Source organism: Lagenorhynchus albirostris, chromosome 16 (assembly GCF_949774975.1).
Source record: "Lagenorhynchus albirostris chromosome 16, mLagAlb1.1, whole genome shotgun sequence".
NCBI classification, from domain to species: Eukaryota; Metazoa; Chordata; class Mammalia; order Artiodactyla; family Delphinidae; genus Lagenorhynchus; species Lagenorhynchus albirostris.
The window spans coordinates 29,377,345-29,404,663 of record NC_083110.1 but is presented as its reverse complement, the minus strand read 5'-3'; the positions used below and the strand labels follow the sequence as shown (position 1 = coordinate 29,404,663).

Below are 27,319 nucleotides of genomic sequence, written 5' to 3'. Positions count from 1 at the left end.
GCAATTATTTCTACCATTTTGTCTTTCATTTCATTTATTCATTCTTCTGCTTCAGTTATTCTGCTATTAATTCCTTCTAGTTTATTTTTCATTTCAATTATTGTATTGTTTATCTCTGTTTGTTCTTTCATTCTTCTAGGTCTTTGTTAAACATTTCTTGCATCTTTTCGATCTTTGCCTCCATTCTTTTTCCGAGGTCCTAGATCATCTTCACTATCATTATTCTGAATTGTTTTTCTGATAGGTTGCCTATCTCCACTTCATTTAGTTGTTTTTCTGGGGTTTTATCTTGTTCCTTCATTTGGTACATAGTCCTCTGCCTTTTCATTTTGTCTGTCTTTCTGTGAAAGTCGTTTTTGTTCCACAGGCTGCAGGATTGTAGTTCTTGCTTCTGCTGTCTGCCCTCTGGTGGATGGCATTTAGCTCATTCTTAATCTCACTAACTCTTAAAGAAAAACAGAGAGAGAGAGAAATGGGTGTTTCTCACATAGAAAATTACCTGAGGCCTCAGCTGTACTCATTTTTAATGGAAGCATGACTCCTAACTGCTTCAGCATTGTAAGTTGTGAGTTGAGAGATGACAATCTGGGTGAGCTCATGGACTAGAATATTCCTATAGAGTCACCCCACAACATACTTAACTGGTGGTAATTCAGGTGTGTTCTTAGCAGAGAGACAAATTTTACAAATAGCACAAGCAATTCTCTTTTACTACATATTACATAATTTGTTATAAAGTATAAGATACTATACTTGTTTAGACACAGTATACACACGCATGAGTATGTACAGTAACTTATATATGGATACATTGCCGTATAGGGTACTGTACCCAAAGCCAAGCAAGCACATTGTACTTTATTGGCTGTTTAAAGAATTTCCCAAGGATTGTTTTTTCCTTACATACCGATTATGGCAGCCTGTGGAAGATGTCAGTCTATAGAGACAGGGCATCTTGGTCTTCTAAGGCTTTGAAACCTTTTATCTGCTGGAAATCTGACATCTTGCTGAAATTCTTCACATTTCCTTAAACGTCTCATTGAACTTCGGTAATCACAGAGCCACCATGCATCTCCCTTTCTCCTGCCAGGCTTTGATCCTGAAGGAGCTGTCTGTGATCCGCGACCACGCGGGCAGCGCCTGCCTCCGGGAGCTGGATAAGAGCAACAGCCCCCTCACCATGGCTCTGTGCGGCTCTAAAGGTGAGTGCCCCCCTCCGGCCGCTGCTGTCACTGCGCTGCATGTGGGCTGGCTGGTTGTGTTCTAGGAAATGCGAGTCAGAACTTCAGGCCTGGCAATTCCCTGGCGGTCCAGTGGTTAGGACTCTAGGCTTTCACTGCCAGGGCCCGGGTTCAATCCCTGGTCAGGGAACTAAGATCCCACAAGCTGCGCTTCAAAAAAAACAAACTTCAGGCCTTTTGTTTATAAAGGCCTGAAGTTTTTTAAATAATACATAGAGAAAGAGACTTAATTATTTGCATTTTTAGAAGTCCAACTCCTTTGGAGAAACATTGGTCATGTGTGTGGGTTTCTGAGTTTGAGGGTGCTTTGAGTAAACTTGACGTTATTTTTTAAAGAAAAGAAAGAAAACCTGCGGATTTTTAAAATAATATGTTTGATGATAATTAAAAACACTTAAATGTCATAGTTAGCCATAACCTGAAAGCATTAGGTTTCATGATACTGCACTCAAATTCAGAACCTCCTGCTTTTCCTGTTTCTGTAAATTTTTGACAGAATAAAGTCCAGTCTCTTTCACCTTGCTGCCTTTCACCCCATATTCTCCTACTCCCTGCTCCTGGTACGTACCCCACACTTCTTTCCTGTGTCTTTGCTTCCCACTCTCCCACCCACTTTGGAATTCCTCCCCCACGTCTTCTATGTCTACGTCATAATATCCTCCAGATGCAGCTGGTTGCCGCTGCCTTCTGGGAGACTCCCCTGAAAGTCTTTCCTCCAGCCCCAAAGTGCTCATTCGCCCCTGAGCAGCTCTAGCCCTGCTCGGCTTTTCTTGTGTTACTGATAGCTCTACCCTGTGTTGCTCTAGTTCTGACTTTTACTGTCCCTAGACTATGAACTTGTTGAGGATAGGGGGCTGTGCCACGTATTCCTGTTTTATCCCACAGATCTGCTTGCGCTTCATTTAATGTCATTTTGGTAAATGAATGTTACATTCCTGACCTGCTTCCCCAGGTTCCTTCATTAACATATCACAGATGATTGCCTGTGTGGGACAGCAAGCCATCAGTGGCTCTCGAGTGCCAGATGGCTTTGAAAACAGGTCCTTGCCTCATTTTGAAAAACACTCAAAGGTAAGCAGTAGCGGATGAGGCAGAACTTTGAAGGACAACCTTCAGCATTGCAGAAGAGAGTCACAGAAGCTCTGGGGCTGCCAACCAAGGGGCTCCTGGAGCTGGTGTATAAGGGTTGCGGCCGCTCGGGGTTATTCCCTCTGCAACCCAAACTTGAGTCCTGTAGAAGGAGCCTTGTTAAACTCAGAGCTGTATAACTTGAGTTTGGACCAAGAGGGTGGATTTCAGATTCCCATCCAACTTACCTTAAGTGTTCAAAATGTGTAGTTATCATACATGTGCATTCAATCTGTATGCTCACTTGGGGGGCACTTACATAAAAGTATAAGGAGTTTTAAACAGTGAACATGTAAAACGACCAGGAAATTCCAGGTTTCCCTCTCTGGAATTCTTAAACTCTGCTTGTAAATGACTTCTGGGTTCCATTGGCCCTCGTGGTCTAGACACTAGCGTCAGCAGAGCACAACTTAGAGCAGATTTGGTCACTTAGTAAATTCTGGATGGAGTCAGCTGTTATTTGCACTGAAGCAGAGATGCCCCAGCTGTACCTGCCCGGTGGAACTGTAGGATTTCTGTCCAGCCTCTCCTGGGGAGATAGGACTACTGTACTGAGAATGGACAGATACTCTCTGTATCGGGCGGCCTCAGGAACAACTCAGGTTCTCTGCCCAAGATCAGAAGTCACTAGGGGTCAGGCAACCAGCTGGTCACTGGAGTGGTACCTGACTATGCTCATCTGGCTCATAGTCAAAGCCTGACCAATTAGGAAGAAATACCAGGGATACCCAGTGCTAGCCTTCGGAGTAGATGGTGCCTGCCTAGAAATGCCAGCTGGCCCTTAAAAGAAATAGGGAAGCAGGAGGTTAGCCTGTTCATCTGAGTTGTCCTCCAAGGAACACAGACCTATCCAGATCAAAGGCCATTTGGCATTTCATATGGTGTTTTATATATGTGTGTTTCTTTTACAGGTTTTTTTTTTTGAGATACATTTCATTTATCATAATATTCACCCATTTAAAGTATAGAATTCAGCATCTTAGTATGTTCACAGAGTTGTATGATCATCATCACAGTCTAATTTTAGAATATTTTCAACAGCCCCAAAATGAATCCCCATAAACATTAGCAGCACACGGTTATGTTTTGGAGGTGGACAGGTCTGGCCCACAGGAAGGGTGTCTTGGGAGGAGTTGTTTTCCAGGGGAGGCGCAAGCTGTCACAGTCAGCAGGTTGCCCTCTGAGCCGAGGTTGGTAACTGCCTCCCTGGTCTAGGGGTAGCAGCCCAAGCTTTGGTTTCTCTCTCACGAGCCACCTGGCTGCCAGTGGCACCAGCACCAACCCTGGCTGGGGCCTCACCCTCCTTGTCTCTGGTAAGGATGGTCTGGGCTAAATTGTTTCTCCTTTAGGAAAGGACATAAAACGTGAGAGTGCATTGGCTGGGTATTTCTAACCTGAAGTTGAGGCATTTTCTGATTTGAATGGGCTTTGGAATTGTGGACCTTGAACTTTTTTGTTAGATTTTTCTTTTTTTCCTACCTCTCTTTAGCTCCCAGCTGCCAAAGGCTTTGTGGCTAACAGCTTTTATTCAGGTTTGACACCAACCGAGTTTTTCTTCCACACGATGGCTGGCCGGGAAGGTCTGGTTGACACAGCCGTGAAGACAGCTGAAACAGGATACATGCAGGTAACCTGAAGAAATGTAGGCCATTAGCAGTGAAGCAGGATGGGGTCTGCAGATCTTGACTGCCGAGTATTTGCTTATTCTGTACCTGAGCTCTAATTTATCCAGTCTTGGTATTTAAAAGGAAAAATTGAGAGATGTATGGTACCCTAGAAATAAACAACCTACAAAGGTAGTATGTTCCAAATCACACAATGTCCTTCGAATGATGAAGACCAGGCCGGAACCACATGTACCAAAGCATTGCTGGAGGAGAGCTTGGACCCAAGTGCATCCCAGGGCACGTCATCGAACCTCACTGAGCCTCTGATTCCTAATACACGGAGGTGGGGTGACAGTACCTACCTCGGGCTCTGCTTCTCACTGTGCAACTATTTATATAACCCATTATTAATATCACTCCAAGGGACTCCAAGAACCTATTCCAGTGCCGCAGGAGGGCTTGGACACTTGGAGGGCTGGCTTTTTCTCCATTGTATGTACAGGTGTAAGATAGTAGTCTCCGGGGACAGGGCTGAGCTAGACACTCCTCTCTGCCTGTGCTTCTCAGACTGCCGCAGAAGTACCCCTGATGGCAGAGAAGTGAAAACACATCCTACCTTGTTCTTCCATAAGACCACAAGGAAAGGATTTCTCTCCAGTGTCTAATTCTCATTTCTGCTCTGTACTCCATAATCTATGTTTGTTTGTTCTTGATTTTTTGATGTATTTATCTACTTACAACACATGATGAAGTGAACAATCCAAGTTGCTAGGCCATGAACTGCTGTGGCTTTGTGTCCCTTTTCTCCCCACCGTGGATTGAGAAGCACGGCCCTTTGCATACTGGGAAACCAGGACTGATAAACCAGAGATGCGAATGAGTGAGCCAGAGCACACAAGGCTGATGAGGGCGAAATGGACCCGAGTCAGTACACACCTATTTCCATAACCTCGTCTGGACCTCCTGTAGCATCACTGATAACTGCTTCCCTTTCAATCATCTTTTGATGGGAAATTGCCCTTTAGCTTTGGAGTGTGCTGCTTTTGTCAGAAACCTAACAGCCTGTGAAATGCTTTTACCACTCTTGCCCAAATGTCTGTTGACTTTATTTTTTGTCTTTTACCTTTTTTGAAGTGGAGAGTATGGCTTTCCCAGAGCAATGTGTTAGCCTAGAACAAATTAGTTGTGGCATGAGGGATTTTTGTTTTGAAGTTGCCTGGAGCAAGATTTCTTTCTTTTTAACTCCCTGAGCCCCCATCACATTGCTGGCTGGAGTGTTCTGCTGGTGGGAGGTTCTTCTCCCTAAGCAGACTTGAGAAATCACTGCTGCCTGCTGGTTCAAAAGCAATGCCATTCCTGTTCTCTCTTCTTCCCCCTCTGTCCCAGAAGGTGGCCTGCACCTGATCCTCTGTAATTCATATTGAAGTCCACAGGGGTCCTGGATTAAGTTGTGTTTAGAAATGCAAAGCAATTGCATTAATTTATACCTTAGGGAGACAGAGAGGGAAGGCGAAGCAGCCTAGGAAAACAGTGTTTGCAGAGTCCTTCGGGGGTGATGGGGTTTAAATTGCATGTATTCTAAAACACTGAAGTCCTGGAGGCTGGAGCATATTCTAAATCCCACTGCACAGGCTAATGAGGCCCTTGTGGGCCTGTTCTTGCAGTCAGGGGACTCTTCTTAAGGGATTTCTAATAAAATGTGTTTATGTGATTAAAGCGCTGGTAACCTTGAAACTCAGAGTTGCAAATCTCCACCTCTCTATGCGTGACTAGTCTTCTCACAGCAGCTGAGCTTTTGTCTCCTCTCCTCCTTTTCCTTTAGAGGAGACTCGTAAAGTCCCTTGAAGATCTTTGCTCACAGTACGATCTGACAGTGCGAAGCTCTACGGGCGATATCATCCAGTTCATTTACGGGGGAGATGGCTTAGATCCTGCAGCCATGGAGGGAAAGGATGAACCCTTGGAGTTTAAAAGAGTTCTGGACAACATCAAAGTAAGATTTAGCATCATATCTGTCAGTGTTTTCAAGGCCAGTTCTTTAGAATGGAGGTGCCCTTTGGCATAGCACACAGTTAATGCTGTCATATCTACTCCACCACTGAGTTAATATTTTTCTGTTTGTGTTCCTTTGCATAATTTCCCCCAAGTATTAAAGGAAAAATCGTTCTCAATTTCAAAGTCTAGTTATTGGTAGTAATCAAATGCCAGTAGAAGAGGGCTTTGTCTTCTTGTCTGTATCTAGTAAAGTGTAATAGAGACGGTGTTAAAGCCATGGGTGTGGAGAGGCAGGCACATTTCACACGCTTTAACTGGGGGTATAATTTAGAACAATCTTTTTGAGAGATAGCTGGACAACACTGATCTGAATTTAAATGTGGGTGCCTTTGACCAACATTTAAATTCCACTTATAGGAATTTGCCCTACAAAAATGATCTAAATGTGCCAAGAATGTTCTTCCAGAATTGTTTACAGCAGACACAGACCATCAGTGGAGGACATGTCAAAAAATAATACAGACTGCTCCGTCCATTAGGGTGATGTGCAACCATTAAAATTTTAGGGGAAACCCCATGAGCTTGGAGGTGGGGGAATATTTTCACTCTTGAAATTTGGGGCTCTTTTTAAAAAACAACAATTTCTGATTTTAGTGCAAATCTGGGGTGGGGTGAAGGTTGGGGAGAAATGGCATGAAACCCACTGAATAGCCCACAAGCCTTTGTATAAGATGGAGTATCAGTTTATCCCGTTTTCACCTTCATATTAAAGGTAGAGTCTACAATTTGTTTTGAAAGAAAAAAAACATCACACGTTGCTAAAAGCTCACTCTGAGTGAGGTTGTTTTGTCTCTTGTAAATCCCTTCCTCCAATACTGCCCCCCACATCACTCTTATTTCCTTTTGATACCCAAGGCCGTCTTCCCATGCCAGAGCGAGCCTGCTCTCAGTAAGAATGAGCTGCTCCTGACCGCTGAGTCCATCACGAAGAAGAATGAGTTTCTCTGCTGCCAGGACAGCTTCCTGCAGGTGAGCTCCGTGGGGCCATGCACCCGGCTCTGCCGTCACCAAGGAATTGTTCGCCAAGTGCCAGCAGTGCAGGTTATAAGCTGGGGGGTGTTTATGTAAGAGTGTTTCTTGTTAAAAAATTTAAGACTGGCCCAGGCAGAGTCTCAGCAGTCAACATAAAGAACTTATCTCATGTCTTTCTTAGTTTGTCTTTTGGGCAAGTGTTTCCCTGGTAGAAGAAAAGCGCTTTAGTTAGAGAACTGATTTTTTTTTTTAACCCTGTCCCTGTCAACCCCCTACAACCCACTTTTTCATCCTGTGGGCCATCTCCTTCCTCGGTTGTTCTGAATCCCAATCATTTGTAATAGTAGTAGCATTGTTTTAATGCCATTTATTGTGTCTTATACAATAGATGATGTCATAGCATTTACTTAATACCATTATCATTTTAAATTGGTTTTTTTTTTCTTACTGTAATGGGTTATAAATGCAGAGTCAGCCTTTTCCATTTTCTTCCAGGGACCTGTTACCTTGACATCCTCTTAAGGTTTTTTCAGTTCATTTTTATTTCACTGACCTGCTCCTTCCTGTTTATAATCATGGTTATGATCAAAAGCCGCGTGGCCAAAACAAAAAGCAAAAGGATACAGGAATCCATACCTGGTTCCCTTTGTGTACTGATTGGTGATTCAGATATAGCACAAATGTATCCCTTGAAGTATATCAAAAATAAAAATAGTAAAAAACGTAAATAAGAATGTTTTAGTTAAAAGCGCTTCACTCCGTTCTTTAACATGACAAGATGTGAAAAGGTGAAAAAGAGACTCTTCCAAATCTTAATATATTTAAAATTAAGAGTCTGGCTAGGCTGAGTGCCTTTGTTTTGGTTTTGTTTCTTCACAGCTTTTCCTTTTCTTTTTTTTTTTTTTCTTAAGTAACAAATGAGAAGTGTGATTTGATTTTTCTTCACGATTATATTTACTTTTTTATGTTTCTGTTTCTCCTTGAAGACCTTAACTGAGACAGGCTATGAGAAATATAACGAGGTAACGTGCTTACGTGCTGTGGCTGCCGAGCGTGGAGGAGTAGTTCTGCTGCACCCCAGCTGTCTGCCAGGCCCGGGGACCACAGATTTCTGTCCCGGTTCTGGCAAACAGGGCTTCCCTGTTCATCACCTTGGACTGGTCTTTTCTTGTCTTAGACGTGGTTTGACGGTAACCCCCTGACCAGCAGCACTTGTGGGTTCAATGAGCACTTGTTCAGCCGTCCCCTTGTGCTGTACGCCCCACAGATCACAGGGACACAGAGGTGATTGAACATGTCCTCACCCTCCAGTGGCTCACAATCCGGGCTCAGATTTGCCAAGAGGGTCCGAAATCCACTGGCCAGAGCAGATTTTTCTGAGCTGCTGAAATGCTGTTCGGCCATGGCCCGTGTCAGAGCCGAGGAGACAGAGGCAGCTCCTGGGTGGTGCTGAGCCCTGGCCCTGCCAGAGGCCGACAGCTGTGCTCACAGACGCACTGTGGACTGAGTGTGAGAGTTAGCTGCTGGTCAGTTGTGTGATTAACTGCCTGCCAGCTGCCGTGTTCTGAGTCCCCTTAGTATGCATGGGTTGGTCCAGCTGAATTCTTAGTAGCTTATTTCAGTTTTCATTTCCAAAAAGTGAGCTTTTTTCCTTTTAACCTAACTTCCAGAATATCTGCCCTAACTCTTGTGTAAGGGAAGTCATTCCTTTCAGCAAAGCCACCAGAAGCATGTCCACGTGGGTGGCAGCTGAAAACTGTCCTTTCCAGCACCTGAGCTGGGGAATGGTTTGAGGTGTGTGCTCTTGACTGCTCACGTGTGCGGAGTTTCTCAGATGAAAACCCCCTGGTCTGCTTGGCCTTGGGCTCTGGCATTCGAACGGCAACATCTGGTTAGCCTGTGCCTTGAACACCTGGCAATTGAATGGCAACATCTGGTTCAAGAGGGCTTTCAGAAGTTCGCCCTAAAGGATACAACGTAGGCTCAGGGAGGACATCACCCATTTAAAGGAGGTTCTTAATACTGAATAATACAGGGGAAAAATTAAGTGGAAGTGGGTGTTATCGCTTTTGAAGATTCACAGTTTTAGGCAGAGCCACACCAGGAGAGACTGTCCCACTGCCCTCTCCAGCTCTAATTTCCACCTGTGGTTTGTAATAACTAACTGTATCTGAAAACGTGGCCTCAAGCCTGCAATTAATAAGTAAGCCTGGAGAGTTTCTCTTTAAAGAGTCTCTTGAGAATTTTCAAGTTCTTGTAAATTAGTAAAAGTCCTTTCTTAAATAAAAGTCTTTTCTGCCTAGAATGATGGCTGAGCGGCATGGTAACCCTCCACGTAGTTCCACGCTTTGTCAATGAGGAGAGTTGACCAACAAGGACAGTCATGGGAAACCTGTGTTCATGAGCAAGGGGCAGCCAAGATGTGGTGGATGCCACCCATGTAGCCCCCTGATCACCTGGGCTCCTAGGAGACAGACTGAAATGCCCAGTGGGCAAAGATGACATTGCAGAAAACCCCTGCCCTGAGAGCAGACTGTGGAGAAGGCATTTGACTTTGCAGGGGGGGCCTCTTGTCTTGACCAAGCCCCTGACCTTATTCAGCCCGAGTGGCCTCTGCTCTAGAGCAATGCGGCCAGTGCCCTGCTGCCCCACAGGGAGAGCTTGCCAGGCTGGGCAGCAGCTGACTAAGAAGAGCTTGTGGACATGGACCATGTGGACCTCAGAAGTTTTAGTGGTTTGCTTTCAGAAAAGATAGTAACTAGAAATTGCTCGTTGGTCTAGGGGAGGCTAAAGAGATTTATTTTTGCAGTGTTAGGATAAAACCTGGCTAGTTAAGTGTTAAGCTCTGTGTAGGTGCCTTATGGCAGCAGTCCCCAACCTTTTCAGCAGCAGGGAGCAGTTTCGTGGAAGACAGTTTTTCCGTGGACGGGGGTGGGGAGGTTCAGGCAGTAATGCGAGCCATGGGGAGCAGCAGATGAAGCTTCGCTCGCTCGCCTGCCCGCCCGCCGCTCACCTCCTGCTGTGCGGCCTGGTTCCTAACAGGCCTGGGACTGGTAGCGGTACGTGGCCCAAGGGTCGGGGACCCCTACATTAGAGGATTTTGTTTTTGCAAAAGTGGGCTTCTGTTCAGTCTGCTTTTTGAAACATTTGTTTCAGACAAAACTTGTGATGTTTTCAACTATGTGATATAGATTGAGCAGAGTCTGGGCAGGCGTGCTGGTCTTCCTGGGGCCCCCCAGCCGGCCTCGGAATCAAGGATCAAGACCTCATGAGGCTTTGCAGCCCCTACAGCTGCATCCAGTCCTCAGGCCCGCCTGCTGGTCCCTCCGGGTGTGTGGATCTGCCCTCAGCCTGCCGCGGGGCAGCTGGCTGCCTGTAGTTGGCCAGAGTGCCCTCACAATCTGTCCAGAACCATGGAGGGGAATTATAGTCCCTGGAGGGCTGCTGAGGGGAAGTGCAGTCTGTCCACCCTTTCCCACATTCTCAAACATGCCCCTGGATCAAACCAGAGCAGCTGATGGGCAGCCTCAGAAGGACACTGCTACTGCGCGGGGTGTGCCATTAGCTCACTGAGAAGTGCTCTAAGGGTCAGTCCCACGGTGCTGACCCCCTGGCAGCAGGACATGGATGGGTGTGGTTCATTAAAGCGTACCATACCCTCCGTGAGAACTCCCCGAGAGGAGATGCTAGCTGCTCCTGGTTCTAGGAGTGACCTTGAGGCTGGGTTTATGTCACAGACACACTATAAATAGCAAAGCAGATGGGTTTTCCCCTTAGAGCAGCTTCCAGAAAACGTAGGCCTGTCGTCTCTCCGTGCCCTGTGGATCCTCCACGTGATGTACTTCTCACCTTTTTCTTGCTCCGTTTTGTCATCGTCCCGGGGCGTAGAGTGCTGTTCTTAAATACAATGGGAACAGCAGATATGCCGATGTTTCATTTCCAGCTTTGAGAGTGGTTTCCTGGAGACTTACAAAGTTCTGACTGTGTGGGGGAAGGGAGCATGATGGGGGACCAATGCAGAGCTGGGGGTCAGAGACAAAGCTGGGACTTGGGAGTGTTTCCTTCGAAATGAAGGCAAGTGTTTGAAATGTACATAGTGTCTACAAAACCATACTTCGTAGTATTTAAATTGACCAGAACAACTGCAGAAGAAACCTCAAGAAGTTACCAGTCTAGAGACTAAAAGTACAAGTGGTTCAATTGTACTTACTCTGGGCTGCGTGAATGTGGGCAGCAGGGTGTGCCAGGGGAGAGAAGAGAAGGTGGCAAGTGGGAAGGGCTGTCCTGCCTTCACTGTATACATATGAAGCATCATCAGAGTAAAAAGGCCTTAGAAACACTAAACCAATGAACGATGTGTCCGGGGTGTGGATGGTGTGTCGTGTTCCTTGGAAAAACATTTTGTAATAGAACCTGTATCCATTTCGTACCCTTTACAGTGTCATGTTTAGCTGCCACTAAAATGGGACGGACTCGTCACGTTACTGAAGTTTACAAAACGAATCATGTAATCCAAATTGCTGAGAAATATGTATCTGACGTTTGTTGTGTAATCTTTCAGGAGATAAAAAAATTCGTTAAGGAGGTTTCTGAGAAGATCAAGAAAACCCGAGATAAATATGGCATCAACGATAACGGCACAACAGAGGTAACGGCCCTCCCAGATGTGTCAGGACATAGAGGTATTTTCCATTGCTGCCAGCCCTGACTCATACTTGGACTTTTTCCTTCCAGCCCCGGGTGCTGTACCAGTTGGACCGGATCACCCCCACCCAAATAGAAAAGTTTCTGGAGACATGTAGGGACAAGTACATGAGGTAAGGATGCTAACTGTCTTAGACTGCCAGGCGGTCACGTGGGTCTCTTGTATGCTTCCTGTTTCCCCAGGAAACAAAATCCTGCTCCCACACCGCTTACTAGTCAGTGGGGAGACAGGCTGGGTGCTCCAAGATGTGGAAATAACGGCAAAGAAATTTCCGACTGCCCTCTCCCCACGGAGAAACTACCGATGTGTTTGGCAATTGCCGGCTGCTCTGTCCACCTTCAGTACCGTTTGTCAGCAGAGCTCTTAGATCTTCTCCAGTCATCCCACGCTGACCACCGGTAGCCACACAGTATTCACTGTCATCATCGGACCCCTCCGAGCATCATGTCCCCTCATCTGCGCCTGTAACTGATTTGTGCCAGGTTCTTCCTCTATCACAAGCCTAGCCTGGGTCCTTGCCAATTCCTTCCTGGCCGTGATGGCATCTGTATTTTTTCTGTTGAAAGGAGATCATCAGAAGCCTCCCCAGCAGTTTTTGGTTTTGTCTTTTTTGGCCCCTTTTTTTTTTTTACCCCCCTTGCATCGTGAGACTTGCAGGATCTTACTTCCAGTTCCCCAACCAGGGATTGAACCTGGGCCCACCCGGGCCCTGGCAGTGAAAGTTTGGAGTCCTAACCACTGGACTGCCAGGGAATTCCCTGGTTTTGTCTTTTTTTTTTTTTTTTTAATTTTATTTATTTATTTATGGCTGTGTTGGGTCTTCGTTTCTGTGCGAGGGCTTTCTCTAGTTGCGGCAAGTGGGGGCCACTCTTCATCGCGGTGCGCGGGCCTCTCACTATCGCGGCCTCTCTTGTTGCCGAGCACAGGCTCCAGACGCGCAGGCTCAGTAGTTGTGGCTCACGGGCCCAGTTGCTCCGCGGCATGTGGGATCCTCCCAGACCAGGGCTTGAACCCGTGTCCCCTGCACCGACAGGCAGATTCTCAACCACTGCGCCACCAGGGAAGCCCTGGTTTTGTCTTTTTAATTGAAGTGTAGTTGATCTACAACACTGTGCAAGTTCCAGGTGCACAACATAGCGATTCGATATTTCTATATATTGCAAAAGGGTCACCACGGTAAGCCTAGTTACCATCTGCCACCATACAAAGATATTACATCATTATTGTCTGGATTTCCCACGCTGTACATTTCATCCCCGTCTCCTTAGCAATTTTACTGGACTTTTCATCCCTACCTTGTCCTTTCAGGGCACAGATGGAGCCAGGTTCTGCCGTGGGCGCACTCTGTGCCCAGAGCATTGGCGAGCCGGGCACCCAGATGACCCTGAAGACTTTCCACTTCGCGGGCGTGGCCTCCATGAACATCACCCTGGGTGTGCCCCGCATCAAAGAGATCATCAACGCTTCCAAGGCCATCAGGTGCCCGCATCCGTGTCCCTCTTGTTCTCACACTCACCTGTCATGATCCTTGAGAAACAGTGTTTCTCTTGGGGGGGGGGGTGTGTGTGTGTGTGTGAGAGAGAGAGAGAGAGAGAAAGAGAGAGATGCTAGCGGGCAGTTTCTCAAACTCCGGAGTGAGGCGTGCTTGTGTTAATCATAGCTTGCCTTTTAAAAAACCCAAACTGGAAAAAAATAAGTCCAAACTGGATAGAGTCAAAATTGATGCAATGGTTCTTTATGGCCACAAGTCACATGAAAGAGAGAAACCTAAAAAAAATGCCTGGAAAACTTGGAACGATGTGTCAGTGTAGATTTCATCCTTTTGATGTCATTATTCCCAGCCTCACTAGGCCTGACTAACGTGTCTACCACTTGAGCTATGGTCATATTCTGTGACACACTCCCTGTCCGCCCACACCCCCGCCCTGGTGATTTCATGATAGGATTTGTGGGTGATGTGAGACTAGGGAAGATAGAAATACCTTACAGTGCATTCAGTGACAAAATCACGTTTCACCTCTGATCCAGGTCTAACGAAATGACAGTATAACATTAAAGGAAAGAAAGCTGTACTTGATTCTAGAACAGCACCTGTAGACGTCCAGGGTGGTAGGAGTTCTGCCTGCCTCCTCTAGGTTGGTCAGATCTCCCAGGACTGTGCGTTCGGGGGATGCCGTCCAGGATAGCGAGGATGGAAGCTCCTAGCTGGTGGTTGGAGGAGGTGGAGGTGTCCTGAAGAGGAGATTGTAGGGGTGGCAGTGGAAGTGGAGGAAGCTGCAGTACACGAAGGGTCAGTTTACTCAGGGAACAGAACTGAAATAACTACTCATTAGGACCAAAGAGGAAAAGGTAGGTTCGCTTGGCCAGGAAGAATGTTCTGAAAGTCACTCAGTGACTGATCGATTGGGCTGCCTCATGAGCACGTGTATGTGAAGCCCTCAGTGGCGTGCCTGACTCCAGTAAACGCTCAGTAAATTGCGGTTGCTGTTAACATTACAACTGCAAGTGGTACCCGGGCTTAACAAAGCGGTATTCTTCAAACAGCCTCATTCCTTGTGCTGTCATCATTTGCCCTTACTTCCCATAGCACTCCAATCATCACAGCACAGCTGGACAAGGACGACGATGCAGATTACGCTCGCCTCGTGAAAGGGAGAATTGAGAAAACCCTCTTGGGAGAGGTAAGAAGAAATCCCTCTTAATAAGAAGAAAACTAAACCAGCAGCGTCGCCAGTAAGCGTAAGAACCACTCGTGGTGGATTTACTAGTCAGTGTGTCCACACTGCTCTGTATCCTTAAAAAAATAGAGTGAGCCTTGTATGCTCTGAGGGAAGGGAAAGTGACTGATGAACATTCTGATCTTTTGACACCACAGATTTCAGAGTATATTGAAGAAGTGTTTCTTCCTGACGATTGCTTTATTCTCGTCAAGCTCTCCCTGGAACGGATCAGACTTCTGAGGCTGGAAGTGAGTCACGTAATTAAATGCGTGGAGGAAGTCATCCTCTTTTAGCCCCAAGATAGGCGCTGATAAACTAGGTCAAGAGCTATGCAAGGCACAGGAAACCCTGCAGAGGCTTTCACTCAGTGTCTGTTCTGTGAGTCTGTTGTACCTTCATGTTTTCTCTCTACGCCTGACCCCAGCACAGACATTGCCACCCAGGGACACACAGGAAATTAGTGGAGGTTTTGTGCAGGCCATAATACCCATTTGCTGTGATAACAGCGTTACAGCATCTGGAAGGACTGTAGTGCCAGCAGTGTCTTACTCACCTGTGGGCCCCCAGCACAGTACCTTGCTGGCTCAGAGATGTTTTTGGTTGAGTGGATTGACCTGGCTTAATTATCGTTGGTGTTTATGTACAGGTAGCAATGGCAAAAAAAGGGTTGGGGGGTGGGGATCTACTCTTTAACGAATAAGGCAGAGGTATACATTACGGTACATAAATACACAGTATATCTCCAGTACTAAAATATCGTGGTGTGGAGAGAGATGGGGTAAAAATGACTGAAAAGGCTTAGAGGGGCAACGATGTAAAAAGACCAAGAAACACTGGAACCGCAGCCTCCAAACCCTGCTAGTAAAGTCCTGGGCGTGCGGTCCCCCGCAGGTGAACGCTGAGACGGTGAGGTATTCCATCTGCATGTCCAAGCTCCGCGTGAAGCCTGGCGACGTGGCCGTGCATGGTGAGGCTGTGGTGTGTGTCACCCCCCGAGAGAACAGCAAGAGCTCCATGTACTACGTGCTGCAGTTTCTGAAAGAGGATCTCCCCAAGGTGAGACACAGGTCACCTCTCCAGGACCGCGTCTGGCCTAATACCTGGAGATGCATAAAGGGAGGGACCGCGCTTACCTCTAACCTGAAGAGTCGGGTGTCAGGAAGCCACAAGGGCGTTGTCACTGCTGAGACTGAGGGTGGCGCCCTGTTTCTTCGTTTCTTTGCTACACCCCTAAGGAGTCAGGCAGGTTCCGGTTTCCTTCTTAGCACTGCCTCAACCAACTCTGCCTGTTCGGTTTCTCTTTGTTCTTTCATAAAACTGGTGGTGGAAGGGGGCATGGTCCCCTGAGCTTCTGCTTCCCCCCAACCACTAGGGCAGCACACAGGCACTCCCAAGTTTGGCATGTTGCTGACAATCACCACTGAAAATGATGTGATCAAGGTCACAAACCCAGGCCATGACGTTCCCAGTTCTCACAGCCACTGTGGGTTCCCAGGCTCCTGGGTGGGTGGGGGCCGCAGGCACTGCGGGGTCTGGAGCCTTACCTGTCTGTGAGTCCAGGTGGTGGTGCAGGGCATCCCGGAGGTGTCCCGAGCTGTCATCCACATCGACGAGCAGAGCGGAAAGGAGAAGTACAAGCTCCTGGTGGAGGGTGATAACCTGCGGGCAGTCATGGCCACCCACGGTGTGAAGGGCACCCGAACTACCTCTAACAACACGTATGAGGTACTGCTTACGGCCAGGGGCACCTTGCAGTCGTCCCGTCTCCCTCCTGGCACGCTCCTCCGACCCTGCCATTTGCTCTTGGTCTGCACTCCCATCTCTGGGGAAGGGCACGGGGTGCCGGGAGCTGCAGGGTAGAGGAGGGCATGGCTGCCTCTGCTCATCCTAGCCCTCCGCAGGTGGAGAAAACCCTGGGCATCGAAGCTGCCCGGACCACTATCATCAACGAAATCCAGTACACGATGGTCAACCATGGCATGAGCATCGACCGGCGGCATGTGATGCTGCTCTCCGACCTCATGACCTACAAGGTTCGTGGGGGCCTGGCAGCCAGGCGTCGCAAACCCAGTTTCGGGAGCACAAAGCTTGTAGGACACATAGCGTGCCCAACTGTGATGACCACCGTTACCCCAAGACCGAAGTACAGTGGTCAGGTTTGGGTGTACGGGTAAAATTCCAGCGTGAAAATTTCAACCTCATGGCAAGAGACAGAGCATGGGTTTTGTCCTTTTTAGAAATTTTATCCTAAAAGAAAACTAGCCATTGCCAAAAGCCCAAGGATTCCATGGCAAACTGAGGTTTATTCCCTGTTAAACCCATTCATCACACTTCTTCTGTAGCCATTTCCAGGTTAAAGAACAAGTTAACATAACCTGAGGGGGGAGCTGAGGTTGGTATTTTTGGCCATGCTGGGTCTTCGTTGCTGCGCGCAGCTTTCTCTAGTTGCGGCGAGTGCGGGCTACTCTTCGTTGTGGTGTGCGGGCTTCTCATTGTGGTGGCTTCTCTTGTTGGGGAGCACGGGCTCTAGGCGTGCAGGCTTCAGTAGTTGTGGCACGTGGGCTCAGTAGTTGTGGCTCACGGGCTTAGTTGCTCCGCGGCATGTGGGATCTTCCCGGACCAGGGCTTGAACCCATGTCCCCTACATCGGCAAGCGGATTCTTAACCACTGCACCACCAGGGAGGTCCCGAGCATGTCATTTTTATTCTGACTTTTTTTCTGACATTATAAATGGTTTCCATGTTGTTACATAGTTTTATAAATACACTTTTTTAATGATGGCATAACATACCTTTAAATGAAAGCACCTAAATTTACATAACTCTTTTTCTACCTTGAGGCTTTTAAATTATTTGAGTTTTGAGTTCTTGGAACCATAAGAAACATCTTCAGCAGTACTCTAACTTTTTTTTTTTTTTTTTTTTTTTTTTGTGGTACACTGTTGTGGCCTCTCCTGTTGCGGAGCACAGGCTCTGGACGTGCAGGCTCAGCAGCCATGGCTCACGGGCCTAGCCGCTCCGCGGCATGTGGGATCTTCCCAGACCGGGGCACGAACCCGTGTCCCCTGCATCGGCAGGCGAACTCTCAACCACTGCGCCACCAGGGAAGCGCAGAAATACACTAACTTTTAAAAGTTAGATTCTTAATTTTACTTTTCAGGGATTTTTTTTTTTTGACCGTGCCATGCAGCTTGCAGGATCTTAGTTCCCCAACCAGGGATTGAACCCAGACCCTCAGCAGTGAAAGCGCAGAGTCCTAACCCCTGGACCGCCAGGGAATTCCCTACTTTTCAGTTCTTTTATTAATTAATTTTTATTGGAGTATAGTTGATTTACAGTGTTGTGTTAGTTTCTGCTGTACAGCAAAGTGAGTCAGTTATACATACACATATATCCACTCTTGACTTCTCAGTTCTTAATTCTTTGCTCCAGTGGCACCCGGCTGTGAGTGTAGGGAATCTGTGTTGTCAGTGGCTGATGGCCTCAGAGGGACACAGGTGGGACACACAGCTGTTAGGATCCTGTTTAAACCTGAGACTGTGACTTGCGGCTCTGCTGATTTTTGCTGCTTCTGTTGAGGGAAGGCGGGGCATGCGTTTTGTAAGTGGCACGAGTACCACTCTGGCTCTCTCTCCCGTGGCACAGGGTGAAGTCCTGGGCATTACTAGGTTTGGCCTGGCCAAGATGAAGGAGAGCGTGCTGATGCTGGCCTCCTTTGAGAAGACAGCCGACCACCTCTTTGACGCCGCCTACTTCGGGCAGAAGGACTCCGTGTGTGGTAGGTTTGGTGTTCGTAGCAGCCTCCCCAGAGGCCTTTGTGGATGCAGCTTAGACCGTGGCCGGGGCTTCTCAGGAGGTGGAGAAACTGAGCAGGCAGAGCTTTTACCTAAGAATAAAGTCACAGATCGTGGAATTGGGACTGACCTATCTTTTATCTCCAAAGCCTGACTGTGGCAGCCTGCATCCCTCACATTTGTAGAGGGCTTCTCTGTCAGTACAGGGAAAGGGTCGCCGCTGGGCATGTAGGGATTTTCTAGTCCTCAGAATTACAGCCGGCCACTCCGATCCTGCGCCAGGCACCCGCTGTCCTGACTTCCTGAGCGAGGCAGCCAGCGTGCCTGTGCCGGGCACCTTGTATGGCGTCTCGGCACATCAGTGAGGCGCAGGTATCGAACCCTTTCTCGGTGAGAAGACCGAGGGAACTGACTCGCTTGTGGTGAGCGTCTTGCCCTGCACTAGCCTCCTCTCCCACCACACAGCGCCTCTCTGACAGGCCTGGGGGAGAGGGAGCCCGAGGGGCGGCTGTCACAGCAGACCCCTGCCCACTCGGAGTGCCCACTTTGCTGTAGCCTTTCTCGTGCCGCAGCAAGACCCTGTGGCCTGAGGTGGGAGTTTGTGAGGGCCTGGGGCTCCAACAGCGACGCCAGGCCTGGCCTTCGTCCCCGCCGCCAGAGCTCTGCTTCCTAGTGGCCACTTCCCCTCTCACCTCCTTGTGTGGATTGGCCACCCAAGAGGCTGGTCAGGTGGGGCCCCAGTCGGTATACGCCTATTGTTTGCTCCTGAGATTAACTCTTTCTTTCCCAAGGGTCACAGGTTGCAAATAGAGAGAAAGAGAAATTACATAATTCTTTAAGATAATGAAAGGTAAAAGGAAAGAAAAGGGAGCAGAGATTGGGGCCGGAGAAGGGCAAGGCCAAGGCAAAAATAAGAGCGAGTCTGCTTGACAGCAGGGCTAAGACCCAGCTCCCCAGCTCTACCACCAGGACGCTGGGCCTGGTCTTTGCTGCTGCCCTGCTGTGGCCCCGCCTACCGCCCCTTCTCCACCACTGACCCCTCTGGGCACCTAGTGTGGTCGCCGTACCCCAACTTTGAAATCTCCTGGTTCTTTAAATGTTGTAACTCAGTGTCGGCCCTTACTACGTGTTGGTTTTTAGTTTGGTTGTTTACCTCTCTGGTGCCCTGATAGCACAAAGCCCAGAACATAGCAGGTACACACTTGCTTATTGTAAAACCAGAAGCCTGACGCAGAGCCCAGCATTTAGATCTTAAAAATCTGGAAAGGAGCTTGGAGAATCTGCACTGTCACCTTCCTCCTGTCACTCTACGAGGGCCCTGCCTTCTGAGTGTCTCTTATTCAGGCTGTGGACTCTGAGGCTGGGGTTCTGTTAAGCCACCCTGACCCCTGGGCACAGGGAACAAGTCTCTGCTGCTTTCTCCAGGGGGACTGGCATCTGCTTCCTATGATCCCATTTGCTTGTCTCCTGGGCCCTAAGTTAAGGAAGTGCTGGGTGGCAAACTTGGGCTTTCCCGAGTGTCATTCAGTATATCCTTGCTGTCTGAGTGTAGCGCTCATGAAGGTGAGGCCCACACGGTGCCTTTGGCTCAGATGGAGAGACCTCTGCGCCAGCAGTGGGGCTGTGAGCGGGCACTGCCCTTCGCTGGAATTCCCCCAACCCGTCCAGGAGCGCCATGCCACGCCTTCAGCGTCTATAGATGAGGCGTGAAGCGAGCAGCCCGGATTCAATCCGTCGATGTGTAGCGGGGCTGGGACTCCAAGCCCAGTTTCTGACTCCCAAGTCAGTAGTCTCTCTGTCCTGAAAACCTACCCGTGTGTCGAGAAGCCCTCTAACATCCTTTCTGGTTGGTTTCAGGGGTGTCTGAATGCATCATCATGGGGATCCCCATGAACATTGGCACCGGGCTCTTCAAGCTGCTCCACAAGGCTGACAGGGACCCAAGCCCTCCCAGGAGGCCCCTGATCTTCGACACAAACGAATTCCACATCCCCCTTGTCACATAGTCCAGGGAAGAGGGGATCGTTCCTGACCTCGGCTCCTTGTCGTCTGGGAAGGGGCTGGAGGCCAGCAGCTGACGCGTGAGCTTTGTGCTCCCCAGGACCGAGGCCCTGCCATCCCCACCGTGCTGGCAGTCAGAGAAGCCCCGGCATCCTAGGAGCAACTCACCCAGTGACCCAGACCACAGCACAGTGCTTGCTGGGGAGAACCGGGATTTGTCTGTTTGTTTGAAACCTAATTAATCTAGGGACAGCTCAGCACCTCCTGCCCACTCCACCTCCCTGGACTTGAGGATCCCCCAGCCCAGAATCTTTGCTCGTTCCCACCTCACCTGTCCCTCTGTCCACTCAGAGAGGTGTCCCACCCCGACCGGGAGCCAGGTCTAAGCCCCAGGGCCAGGGCACATTCTCAGTTCTTCCGTTCCCCAGTCATGCTGCAATCTCCAAGTGTGACATACTAATGTAAATATTGTTACTATTATTTATTTGTCCACTTTGAAGAATTTGGAGTTTTTATTGTTATTTTGGTTTTCCTTTTGAAACCAAGAAGCTATAGAAACCAAGAAAGCCAGCTTTGAAGCGTCACTGGAAAAACTGGTTAAGCAAATGGGACCATGTAGGATTTGTAACTGAGCTGAAACTGTCATGAGGCCACGCTGCTCTGAAACATCTTTTGCAGACCTCCCAGCTACCCTCTTTTTGTCTACTTCCGACCCCCATAGTTGGGGCTCAACCTCATGACGAGAGGCAAACCCATCCTTCATGGCCTGGAGACGCCTCGCTGGAGTGCGGGGCCTGCTGAGGTAGGCGCTGTCGTGTACACAGAGATGAAGAGTGAGGCTGGTCCAGACCCACACACCACCTGGGCAGCATCCACACCCTCCTGCGGAAACTGCATGTGTGCCCTGCCACCTGCGGCCGAAGAGCACGCAGCTCAGTTGCAGAGCTGGGGGCCTAGAAAGTGTCCCAGGGGAGTGGCGGGAGCGGGTCCTCCCAGAGGGTGCAAGCAGACACCAGCTCTCGGGGCTGAAATGGTCACCCAGACAGGAAGGGCGAAGGCCTGCACAGGGGTGGGTGCAAGCTAGGGTTGGGGACGCAGCCCAGGTGGCACAGCAGGCTCCTCAAAGAGGAGATCTGTGACAATAGAAGGCACATGTCGGGCTATGAGGAGAGAACCAACAGGGCGTCCTGGGAAAACCTATGTTTAACTGCCTGCTTGGGCTTCTGCCAGTGACTGCACTATCACGGGTGGGTTTTTCAAGGCTTATGAGGGGGTTTTGTGCAACATAGGAAAGAAATGTGTGTAGCTTGTCTTCAGAGAGCACAGGGTTTTGCTTCTTCTGGAGACGGTGGTTCTTTGTGCTGAATTTGCTCCTGGGGATTGGCCCAGGGCCACGCAGAAGGAACTGCGGCAGCTGCAGATCTACTCCCTCTGGAGAACGCTCCATGGATCCTGTCCTCCTTCCTTCCCTGCCCAGAGCCAAGTTTTATCGCTCTGGCTCTTCCTTCCCTCCCATGAGGCCTTGGAAAACCAAGGCTGCTTGGTTGGAAGTGAGACGATAGTGAAAAGTGGGGCTTTGACCCTGCTTTCTGGCTCCGTGCACTTGAGAAGGAAGGTCTGCTTCTGAAATGACAGCCTGTTCATCTCCGTGTATCAAGCCACTGGAAGAAACAACAGCACAAACCAAAGAGATGGGCATCTGTTGAGCAAGAAGATGGTTTGGATGATTAAAGAGATGGATGTGGTAAAAGAAAAAGTAGGGGAGAGTCGAAGAATTCAAGCAGTACAAAGTACCTACCTTCTTTGGTCATTCCCTAGTCGACTCCCCAGGTTCTGAGTTAATGCCACTAAGGGACTTAGCGTAACCCTTGGTTCTTGGGTCTGTGTTTGGGATGAGTGCTTTCCCTCCCATACTGACGTGATTTTGAGTTAGGAATTCCTGACCTGAGTGACTTTTCGGCAATGCTCAGGCTTAAATTCTGTTAAAATTAGTTTGATCCCCACGCCCATGAGGTTAACCTACAGACTTCTCTTAGGGTGCCAGTGATGTGAAAAAAGGCCATTTTTCACATTCAGCCCCCCCCCCCCCCACATCTCTGAACTAAGGTGGCCTGGTTGAAGACAAAGTGTTGAGTCTATTAACACGCTCAGGGTTGCGCCATGAAGCCTCACCACGGACTGCTTCTCTCACCCAACCTGCCAAGAGCCACAGAGCCACACGGCTGGCTTCCTGAAAACTCACCTGGGAAGTAAGCCACAGGACTGATCAGATCCAGGACTGCTGGAATCCACGTAAGGGCCAGGGAGGGTGGAATTGCGTGGCGGGAGGGAACACCGACGCCCACCTTGCTCTGTTTGACACATACGTGTAGTGGCGGGGGGACCATGGCATCCACGTGCTGCTGTGAGTAATAAAGGCGGTACTGGGACTTCCCTGGCTGTCCAGTGGTTAGGACTGCGCTTTCCATTGCAGGGGGCACGGGTTCCATCCCTGGTCGGGGAACTAAGATCCCGCATGCCACCCGTTGTGGGTGGCCAAAAAAATATTTTTAAATAAAAAAATAAAGGCAGCACCGCCAGGAGCCTCCTCCTGCCTCGGCGAGCACTCCCTGACTCCCTGCATGAGACCTGTAATTGCAGTGGCTGCAGGCCCAGGGTCAGGTTCAGGCCAGCACACGGTTCCGGAAAGGGGCACACCCCCAGTGAGGAGTGAGATACCCTCGTGGTGCTGCCAGCCCTGCTGGGCCCATAGGCAACGCTGACCAGTAAACCCTACTCCAGGTTCCCCACCGTGCATCCCAGGGGTGGGAGTTAATATTGTCCCTAATGTGACCATCTGCCCTGCCCTGGCCTCGGGCTTTATGCAAGCGCCGAACTCAAACACCAGATAGCAGTGTGTTCTCGAGAGTGAGCTCAATAGAAGGTTAGGGTTTTATTCTGGCCTGTTTGGAAGAAATAAGAAAAACATTTAAATTCCGTCTCATCCATTAACAGACACACGTTTCTGGCGGGTGATCTGTCCAGTTCTTGACCCTTTTTCCATCCTACGTACCAGGGGATCGAAATAGCGATTGACTCAGTTACAGTCCCCACCCCCTACCCCCCCATTCTCCCCGCTTTGTTCAGGCCTTTGGGGGCGGAAGAGACATTCTGGAGTCTTTCAGAGTCTGTGTCAGAGTTAAATAAATTACAGTGCTGTGTTTCTATTTCAGGGTTTATCCGTTTGTATTCCCATTGATTCATGTCTGATTGAATCTGACACTATGGAATGATTATTTTTCTTGAATCTTTGTTGTCTCTTGGCAGAACTCTCTTCTTCTACCAAAACTCAAAAGCAGAAAACTTGTTATACAAAAAAGTGTAGCAGTTCATCCCTGTGGGTTGTGAAACAGGGTGACTGGGATACATGTGAGCTGTAACTCCCAAGATAATTAATGTTCCCGCCACAAGCCAGCCTCTAGAGGTAAGCAGTGAGCACCCAGCGCCCCCCGCCCACAGTGTAGCTAATTCAAACCCAGTGGGATGCAGCAAAGTGTCCCCCCACACCCGTGGCCTGAAGATGCCACCTGGCCAGGATCAGGTGTCTAGCTTAACTGTTCTTTCATTCATTCGACTAGTAAAGGCCTGCTATGTCCAGAGTCTTGTCATAGGTACAGCAGTAGACAAAACAGGTAAATCTGATACTAATGCATCTAAAAAGAATTCTTCAGCAGAAGGGGGTGGAGCAAACTTGATAAAAATGTGTCCAGCACAGGGTAGGGTTAAAGCTGCAAAAGTCCATATGACCTAGCAACCCCACTGGGCATATATCTAGGGAAAGCCATAGTTCAAAATGATATATGCTCCCCAATGTCCATTGCAGCACTATTTACAATAGCCAGGACATGGAAACAACCTAAATGTCCATCAACAGATGAAGGATAAAGAAAATGGGGTGCCTATACACAACGGAATATTACTCAGCCATAAAAATGAACGAAATTGTGCAATTTGCAGAGACGTGGATGGACCTAGAGACTGTCATACAGGGTGAAGTAAGAGAAAAATAGCGTATGTTAATGCATATATGCGGAATCTAGAAAAATGGTAAAGATCTTATTTGCAAAGCAGAAACAGATGTAGAGAAGGGGATGTGGGATGAATTGGGAGATTGGGATTGACATATATACACTATTGATAACTACGTATAAAATAGATAATTAATGAGAATCTACTGTATAACACAGGGAACTCTACTCGATGCTCTGTGGTGACCTAAATGGGAAGGAAATCCAAAAAAGAGGATATAGATATAGATATATGGCTGATTCACTTTGCTGTACAGCAGAAACTGACACAGCAGTGTAAAGTAACTATACTCCAATTTAAAAAAAAAATTTTTTTTAAATGCAGAATTGAGGGCCTGGCTCCTTTGGGCAGGCTCAGTACATCAGGCCTCACCAGGGCGGAGAATGGTCGCTCTGAGCCAGCCCAGCCCTCAGGTTCCAGCCCTTTCATATAGGCCCTCCATGCCCCATCTGGCCTTTCTTGGGCCTGGATTTTGGAGGGTGTGCCCTGAGCAGAGGATGTGAGCCTGTAGTTACTGGGAAAGGATGCAGCTATCCTTATCCCACCCCCAACATAGAGTTAATAAGTGGATATTATGCTTTTGTTCTGTGCCAGGTGGTGTCCTGAGCCCTCAGAGAAAGTCCCTGCATGCATGGGGTTTACCGTCTGAGCAGGTTGTCAGGGTCATCTTGTGGTTAAGAGCCTGGGTTCAGACTGTCGGAATTCAAATCAAAATTTCCCCTTTTTATCTGGTGGCCTTGGGCTAATGATTTAACCTCTTTGCCTCACTCATTTATAAGATAGGAATGCCATTTATTGGTACCTAACTGATAGGGTCATTGTGAGTTTCAACATGATTATACATATAAGGTCTTAGTACAGTGCCTGGCACAGAATACATGCTCATTAAGTACGTTTGCAATTATGGTGACTATCACTATTTTTACTGAAAAATATGATTTGCGAATTCACGAGTAAAACCCAGTCCTCTGACCCTTTTTAATTCACTCAGATGGAGCTGTCTTTTGCGGCCTTGGAAATAGGGTCTCCCTAGACATAACTCCTGCCTCACTCTCTGCTCAGTCAGATCCCAGGAGATATTTCACACAAGGGACAAAGAAGGCTAGGGAAGGGAACAAACGGTTGGCAGTCATGTGGCTGAGGGCTTGAACATTTGCATTTAGGCCATGAAGTAAATGTGATCTCATTTGAAGGGTTGTGGGTAGTAAGACCAAAATAACTCAGACTTTTTATACAGAGATGTGGATATTGACATATTTATTTACATAGGTGTATTGTATAACAGGGTGTCCCTCTCTTTAAAAGAGAGGTTGCCATTGAAAAATCATCAGCAAAGAATATATTAAGAAATTGGTAATAATGGCCACCTCTGGGGATAGAAACTGGAAGACTGACGGGTAGAGGCATGAGGGACTTACTTTCCGCTCCTTTCTACTGTTGTACTTAGGTACTTAAGTACTTAGGTATTGCCTTTTTTATTATTTTTTTTAATCGATATCTGATGGTAAAGGAATCAAGTCATCTCGGAGCAGACTTTGTTCTGGAAAGTGATGAGTGTCCTGTCCTGAAAATAGCTGAGTGATCCCTTCCAGTTATATAAACATAAATCAAGTAGGCACCAGATATTCAGGGAGGAGGACATCGTTATCAGGATAAGTTGACAGAAAAAATCTAAGTTAACACAGCCTTGGGACTTCTCTGGCGGTCTGGTGGTTAAGACTCTGCATTTCCACTGCAGGGGGTCGGGTTCCATCCCTGGTCAGGGAACTGAAATCCCACATGCCGTGAGGCGTGGCCAAAAAAAAAAAAAGTTAACACTGCCTTAAATACTTATGATTTTCTTTTCCGACATAAAAAGACCAGAGAGGGCGTTCCAGGGTTGATAAAGCAGTTTCACAAAGCTGTGGGGGACCCAGGCCCCTCCCAACCTCCCCTTCCCCAGCCCTAGGATACGGCCCAGCCCTCCTTCCTCATGGTCCAAGGTGGCTGCTTGAGCACCAGGCATTAGAGCCAGAAGAAAGGGGGAAAGAAGCGTAGCACTTCCCTTGAAGGAAAGTTCCCAGAAGTTAACTTGGCATTTCTGTTTACATCCCCTCAGGTGGAACTAGACAAACCGAGTTCCCAAGGAGGCTGGAAGATGGTCTTTGGGTTCTGGGTGGCCATGTAGGGGCTTCTGTTAGCAAAAAGCATGGAGAGGAGCAGAAGTGGGCAACAATTGTGTCTGCCTGTGGAGTATCAGGACTTTTTGTTTTTGTTTTTGCTTGACAAAAGTTGGGAAATTTCCCTAAACCCCTCAGAACTGGAATGTTGCTGGGGGGTGCAACCATGGAACCTCTTCCTTTTCAAAAGGGACTGAGACACCACCCCTACCCCCCCTGCGCCGGCCCTTCACTCTCCCCTTTCTTTTCCCTTTCTTGCAAATTTTATGCCTGAGTTTTTGTTGTTTAATTATCTGACATTTAAGGGACTTCCCTGGTGGTCCAGTAGCTAAGACTCTGCACTCCCAATGCAGGGGGCCTAGGTTCGATTCTTGGTCAGGGAACTAGTCCCACATGCTGCAACTAAGAGTTCACATGCCGCAACTAAAGATCCTGCACGTGGCAACAAAGATCCTGTGTGCTGCAACTAAGAACCGGGGCAACCAAATAAATAAATATTAAAAAAAAAATCTGACATTTAAATTAGATCACATTCCTTAGCAGACTATTCAAAATGTCTCTAGACTGATGGAAAATGTAACGGTCAAGCGTTCATTCAATAAATAACACTGTTTATTGCTCACCTACTATGCCCTGGCCCCAGTACCAGGTGCAGGGTATTGAGTGGTGAACACTTCCATGACTCCTTTCCTTACGGAATTAATGTAGTCACATCACTATCCAGCAGAAATATAATAGAAGCCACATATGTAAGTTAAAATTTTCTAGTATCCACATTTTTTAAATTGTGAACTTAATTTTAATAATCTACATAATTCAACATATCCACAATATTTCAACATGCAATCGATATAAAAATTATGAATGGG

At 48.1% G+C, this 27,319-nt stretch overlaps 1 protein-coding gene across 2 annotated transcripts in view; it reads left to right on the top strand.

Annotated features, from left to right (window-relative positions):
* POLR3A (RNA polymerase III subunit A) overlaps positions 1 to 23,429 on the top strand; it is a 51,961-nt gene extending 28,532 nt beyond the window's left edge. The window contains exons 17-32 of one of the 2 annotated variants that reach the window (XM_060125743.1): positions 1,091 to 1,202; positions 2,194 to 2,312; positions 3,859 to 3,996; positions 5,799 to 5,969; positions 6,887 to 7,000; positions 7,990 to 8,025; positions 11,565 to 11,651; positions 11,738 to 11,820; positions 13,017 to 13,187; positions 14,296 to 14,389; positions 14,584 to 14,676; positions 15,320 to 15,484; positions 15,989 to 16,153; positions 16,330 to 16,461; positions 18,074 to 18,206; positions 20,080 to 23,429. In XM_060125743.1, the coding sequence (XP_059981726.1) occupies positions 1,091 to 1,202; positions 2,194 to 2,312; positions 3,859 to 3,996; positions 5,799 to 5,969; positions 6,887 to 7,000; positions 7,990 to 8,025; positions 11,565 to 11,651; positions 11,738 to 11,820; positions 13,017 to 13,187; positions 14,296 to 14,389; positions 14,584 to 14,676; positions 15,320 to 15,484; positions 15,989 to 16,153; positions 16,330 to 16,461; positions 18,074 to 18,206; positions 20,080 to 20,228 (1,962 nt within the window). In that variant the 3' untranslated portion in view covers positions 20,229 to 23,429. The remainder of the gene's footprint in view (positions 1 to 1,090; positions 1,203 to 2,193; positions 2,313 to 3,858; positions 3,997 to 5,798; positions 5,970 to 6,886; positions 7,001 to 7,989; positions 8,026 to 11,564; positions 11,652 to 11,737; positions 11,821 to 13,016; positions 13,188 to 14,295; positions 14,390 to 14,583; positions 14,677 to 15,319; positions 15,485 to 15,988; positions 16,154 to 16,329; positions 16,462 to 18,073; positions 18,207 to 20,079) is intronic. The other variant, XM_060125745.1, reaches the window with a different exon arrangement.
* The last annotated feature ends 3,890 nt before the right edge of the window (positions 23,430 to 27,319 follow it).